General features: G+C 34.2%; 1 protein-coding gene across 1 annotated transcript in view; it reads left to right on the top strand.

The window, feature by feature from the left end:
• Positions 1-6,553, top strand: part of Dync1i2 (dynein cytoplasmic 1 intermediate chain 2) — a 65,329-nt gene that overhangs the window by 31,105 nt on the left and 27,671 nt on the right. Inside the window, exons 11-15 of the mRNA XM_023719203.1 lie at positions 4,391-4,486; positions 4,671-4,833; positions 4,942-5,041; positions 5,504-5,629; positions 6,462-6,542. Of these exons, the coding sequence (XP_023574971.1) occupies positions 4,391-4,486; positions 4,671-4,833; positions 4,942-5,041; positions 5,504-5,629; positions 6,462-6,542 (566 nt within the window). The remainder of the gene's footprint in view (positions 1-4,390; positions 4,487-4,670; positions 4,834-4,941; positions 5,042-5,503; positions 5,630-6,461; positions 6,543-6,553) is intronic.

The raw sequence follows: 6,553 nt of genomic DNA, 5'->3' as shown, positions 1-6,553 counted from the left end.
TTTTTTTTTTTTTTGGTTTTTTATGTATTTGGTACAAGATCTGTAGGATCTATAGGGATCATAGTATCCTACATAGATACTTCATAGATCATAGATCGGACTTGTAATGATCCTTCTGCTTTCAGCCTCCCAAATGCTGGGATCACAGGTGTGGGCCACCACCCCCAGTCTCATTTGCCGTCTCAGCGCACCGCGGGGTGGGGTTGGCATGGCACACCAGGGATGGAACCCCAGTCCCTGCATCTGCCTAAGCAGGCAGTTTAATCCACTGAGCTATCTGGCCAGCCCTTGATGAGGGATTCTTGATGAGATACTGAATTATCTTTAAAGGATATACCAGTGTAATAAAATTACATAATTAATTGATAGCCAACAAATAAATGTATTTCCTAAACTGTGCACTAATATGAGATTTGTTTTCTATTTCACATTGGGAATCATAAGTGATAAATTAAGTAGCAATATGTGTTTAGTAAGGATTTTCTAAGATCTATTTTCATATTACCTTTTTTTAAAATGTATTTAGTACAGGGTCTACAGAGTCTCACTACTTAGATCCCACTCATAGTCATACTCCTGTTTTCAGCCTTCCAAGCACAGGGATTGCATGCACATGCCACAACGCTCATTCGCCAACTCAACACGCCCCGGGGGTGGGGCTGGCACAGCATGCAGGGGATCGAACCCTGGCCACTGTGTTCTGCCCAAGCAGGTGCTTTAGTCTGCTGAGTTCATATTACCTTTTAAGCTATTTAAAATAACTTAGTGTCTATCACATTTACATATATCTTAAATGTAATACGACATGTAGATAAGAAAACTTGTTTATTCCTTGAGTTTAACAAAAAACCACCCATTTCACAGATGATTTAACTGCGATTAAACTACTCCACTGTAACAGATTATTCCAACAACTAGAATTTCATTGGTTGATGTTCTTTCTAGGTGCAGCCTAATTTACAGAACAGCTTTTCTTTCTGTCTCACCAAAAAACATCACAATTTTGATGTTAACTCTAAGTAAAGATTCAATGGTTCATTAAACCTCGTTTTAGAATTCATTAACAAGAGATTTGTCATTTCAAAAGTAACTGCTACTTTTCTGCACTCTTTACTGCTCAGTTTGTAAGCTTAGATTCCCTGTCAAAGAAAGCATGGAGTTAACCACTTAGTATATTGTAATGAATATTCATTAGCAAATTGATGTCACATGGCAGTCCCATTTTTCAGTCTTCCTGTACTGTTAAGTCTTTTCCAGTTTTAAATATATTATAGCTTATTATGTAACAGGGACTAGCTTAGAAAATCTTTAAGAACTATTAATACTATATTTTTTAGCTATAGCAATAATCATTTAGTAACTGTTGTATTAGTTTATGATAAGACAAGTATATTCATTTTAGAGCATTTTTTTTTTCATATTGGAAATTGAACCCAGAGCCTTAACACTGAGCTACATCTCCAGCCCTTTAAAAAAATTTTTTCTTAAATTCTTAGTCACCGTTTTTCCAGGCCAGGCTTGAACATGGACTCCTCCAGTCTCACCCTTCCAGAGTACTAGGATTAATATCAGCTTTATAACAAATAGTACTACACTTTTCAGTTTTTAAGAAGGACATATTTGTTTTTAGGCTCCTGGAAATTTACTTAATAATTTCTGAAGCTTGGGTTTTGAGTAGCAATTACAATTTCTAAGTTCAATTTTAATCCATATAAGAAGGAAGATATGTACATGGATTCTGAAATACACTGAGGAGATGTGTTTAAATAGTGCATACACACTGACTGGCAATTGCAGCAATTTATATAGATGTGTATAGATAGATGGTGAGTGCTATATGCTAGGGAGATAACTGATCACTAACATACTTTGTCTACATTTTAAGTTTTAAAAGGATGTGTCTATAAACAAGATCTTTTCTGTTAAATATGTAGATTATTAGGTCACTCAGCAGTAAAGCACTGACCATATGCATTATGACAGGAATTTGACACCTGTCATTGAAAATGGTACTTAGAAGCCATATAATACAACAAAGTTGAAGGAGGAGGCTAAGATGTGGGTAAGAAGCTATAATTTGTAATTCAGTGCCTAGGATTGACCTGTCCATGGTAACTCAATCTCTGTCTAGACTTTAGGACTCACTACTAGTGAACTCTACTAGTTAACAAAATTGATTAGAAATACAGATAGTATTAGGAGAAAATGAAATACAGGTATGGGTATATTTTTTCCTTAGACTGAATTTTTAATTGAAGTAAATGTCCTATTCTGAAAGTCATCTTTTAGGTTAAATATAATTAAATTATTTTATTACATTACACCTGTAAACAACTTTGTGGCAGAATTGTATCCTAATATTTGATATATATGGTATGGAATTGCCATCAGTTATACTGTTTTCAGATTAATAATTCGTTGTATATGAGAATTTATTAGAAAGAAGTAGTGTCTTTCTGTTTCTCTATGTGATTATTTTGCCCAAAAAAGCTTTCATTTTTTTAAGTAGCACAAAAGCTGTAATTGGCATGCTTTGTAAGGAAGTGTCAATGTGCAAGAGAGTGGCGATCACTAAGAATTCTTTTACGTGTTCTTTCCCCTTTGCACCACCGCCTCCTCAGCAGGGTCACTGAGATCACTAGCTTTTCTTGAAATGGCCATTTTCACTGGCAGGTGCATTATACCCTGTATTTTCAGATTGTTTTTCCATTCTGAATGTTTGGCAGGTTGATTGCTCTGGCTGCATTGACGGAGAAAGGGCTGACAAATGCGGTTGGGCTGGCTGAAAAGACAGTGATTACTGTTTTCCTTTGTGGCTGATTGAGGCCCTTGAAAGGAAAAATTTTAACCTTCACCATTTGGTTCAAAGTATGAGCATATATTGAAATCATTCGTGCCATTTATCCTAGTTCTGTAAACTTGTCAGAACGTAAAAATCGCTCAATTTCAAGTAATGTAGGATTGGCATACGTCATTATCATTTTGATTAAGTTGGAGGTTGTATCATTGTGTGCATTATACAGTGTCATTTAAAGCTTTCTTTCCATGGGTACAGATATTTTTATTGCTTATACTATAGAGTTAGAAAGATTTTCATAGCTCTCTAAACCTAACACTGTGTGTGGGTTGGCAGCTGGTGTGGCCTACAAGCTGCATTTTGTTTGCAGGGTAAAGGCTTGTCTCTAGGCCTCCTGGAGTGTGGGTAATTGCACAGGCTCGCCATTGGGGAAAGGCACAGGATTGGAAGCAGTCAAGCGGAAGAATGTTATGCCATCCCATTGCCACCTTGTATCAGAAAGACACAATCCCAGCAGTGCCATCTGGTTGTTGCTATCTAGTCAGCTGGCCGGGCTGCTGGGACCATGACTTGGCAGCTGGTTCCCATCCTTGACCATTCTTTTGTGTATGTTGTATATGTGTGTGTTTTAGATAATTTTGTATATGGGTCAAGGGAATGACTGTTACTAACAAGTAAAGTCTTGTTACTGAATAGGCTCTTATTACTTGAGATGCACTCTGCAGCAGATGCCTGCTGCTATCCCTTGTAGACAGATAACATGTGGTTAGGCAATAAAAATAAGCATCTTCATCATAAAAATTTATCTTGGTTTGTAGCAAAAGAAGGTAGGTAGGTAGGGTTATATTCCTATAACATTTTTAAATACATGATTTTAAGTCACTTCATTTGGCTAGGCAAGAGATTTAGTAATTTTAAAAAGTTAGAAACATTGTAGATCTCCATGTATATTTTTATTAAAATTAAAGAAAACATTATTTTAACTGCTTATTGCCATATCATACAATGGTAGATACGCAGACTTGCATTTAAAATGACAGAATTGAAAATGTGGTCTCCTAGCTATTATCTTTAAAATCTGCGTTTCAAATAGCAACCTGAGAGTTAATGTAAGCCGTCTTTATGCCATATGAAGACCCATTTAGACACTGATGGTTTCAGATCACAAGTAAACAGCCAGCTCTGTGGGCTATTTTAGACATTTGATTTTCTTCATTCTCCAGCATTAATGTGTCAGCATGCTATATAAAACTATGCAGGAGTTGCACGTTGTTCTGTCTAGAATGATAAATGCTTGCAAGCTTTTGGAGACTTCCAGGAGAATTCATCCAACTTGCTTATATATCTTATTCTTGCTTATGTAGCCACAGAATTTAGGATGACTGTTGATGAGGTGCCACAGAGGTTTATATAAAACCAAGAGGTTTCATCTAATTTTCTCTGATGTTACTTTGGCAAATCTATTTACTTGTTCTGTCTTATCATGTGGTATACTTCTTCTTTTATCTAGAGTGTTGTGATACTTTCTGAAATACTATTTCTTAAAAGTTACCAACTATTTTCATAAAAATAATTTAATTGTTCTTTTTTTAGATGAAGAGGAAGAAGATGATGTGGTGACTCCTAAGCCACCTGCTGAGCCTGAAGAAGAGAAAGCTTCTAAAAAAGATGAAGAAAATGATAGTAAAGGTACCTTAAAATTTGTGTTAATTTATCTTGCAATTTCTTTTACGGTTTTATAAATAAAAGCCCCTAAGTGAGAGAGGTAAATCTAGTTAAGAATATGTGATATTCTTTGATTCAAAGTATGACAGTCAGCTGACGTGATTTATCTGATAGAAGTCATATTTCAAAAAAAAAATTTGTTTTCCAGCTCCCCCTCATGAGCTGACTGAAGAAGAGAAACAACAAATCTTACACTCAGAGGAATTTTTAAGTTTCTTTGATCATTCTACAAGAATTGTAGAAAGAGCTCTTTCTGAGCAAATTAACATCTTCTTTGACTACAGTGGGAGAGATCTGGAAGACAAAGAAGGGTAATGTTTGACTGCTAGGATGATAGCTTCCGCACTGTTAATTTATTTTAAGATTAAAAGTGATAAAAGTTATAACGATCTTTTTTGTGATTTGATCTTTTTCTATAGAGAGATTCAAGCAGGTGCTAAACTATCATTAAATCGACAATTTTTTGATGAACGTTGGTCAAAGCATCGAGTTGTTAGTTGTTTGGATTGGTCATCTCAGGTAATATAACAAACTTAGTTGCTATTAACTATTTTTATTGTAATTAGTATAGAGTTTTATTTCAATTAGAGTTTTATATAATCAAATCAATGTGTCATTTAAAATAATACAAGATGGTTCTAGTATTGCCACATACTCATTTTGCCTCATGTATTTTGGAACAAATTAGAAGTATTATTTGCTTTTGAAATTCAGGACTTCATGCCAAATTTGGTTTTATTTCAGTTGCTTACCAAATACTTTGTACAAAATTTAAAATATTTTCATGTTAAAAAATTTTAAATAATTAACTGTCCTAATACAAAATTGTACTGCTGTCCCAATGAATATAACTCTAGAGCTGTTTATCTTGGTGAAGTGTTTGTTAGACATTTGTATTTTTAGAATAATCTGATAAAGTCACATAATATGAAATAACTCTTGATCACATGGCCTTCTTTTCCACTTGATTCTTATAAACAGTATCCAGAGTTACTTGTGGCTTCCTATAATAATAATGAAGATGCTCCTCACGAACCTGATGGTGTAGCCCTTGTATGGAATATGAAATACAAAAAAACGACCCCAGAGTATGTGTTCCACTGCCAGGTGAGATGGTCTTTTAATAGTCTTCCCCAAGTCTAAGGGTTCATTAATGCATTTAGACAAGTGCCTTTTTTCTTTCCTTGTCAACATAATGATTTCATTGGACTGGCATTTACTAAACTGCTCCATATTTGCAAACAGATGTTAACAGAAAACTGAAAACTTCTTAGTTCAGCATGATCTGCCTTTTGTGGCTTTTCTAACATCTCTTATAATGTTTAATCGCACCTAAAGTCCTTTGTTGTGATTGATCATATAAAAGAAATCTTTTATAAAATGTTCTTTCTACAGGAAGTTTTTCAGGAACTTGTTTGCTGAATATAGAATTAGATGGTTGGCCTACTGAATTACTTATACATTGCCTGAGGAGTGGGAACTAGATAATTTTAAGTAGAAACATATGGTTGAAGTAGGAAACAGATGCAGATTTTTAAAGTGGATTTAGTATAAGATTAGAACATGCAGGTCTTTTCTGGTTGCATAAGTTAAAAATCTTTAATATTGTCATAATCCTGAGTAAATACCTGATCAAAACTAGTATTTGTGCTGCTGTCAGTTTATAATCAGTGAAATAATTATTTGCTTTGATCAATTGCTTGAACATATTTATGTAAATAATTATTACATTTGATTTTTAAGCAAAAAATATTCTAAAGATATATTTTTATATTTTGGAAGCAAAATGAAAATGTTGATGAAGTTATTGACTTGTTTTATAACTTACACTACAGCTGACAACACAGAGGAAAGTATCTTTGATGCATACATTTATTTCTATAATTTGTCAGATTTTTTTCATTTAAATTTTAATTATAAAAATCCTACTTATTTACAGTCAGCTGTGATGTCTGCTACGTTTGCAAAATTTCATCCGAATCTTGTTGTTGGTGGTACATATTCAGGCCAAATTGTGCTTTGGGATAACCG

This window comes from Octodon degus, unplaced genomic scaffold (genome assembly GCF_000260255.1).
Source record: "Octodon degus isolate 3935 unplaced genomic scaffold, OctDeg1.0 scaffold00065, whole genome shotgun sequence".
Lineage (NCBI taxonomy): Eukaryota > Metazoa > Chordata > Mammalia > Rodentia > Octodontidae > Octodon > Octodon degus.
This window is presented reverse-complemented; position numbering and strand designations above follow the sequence as displayed.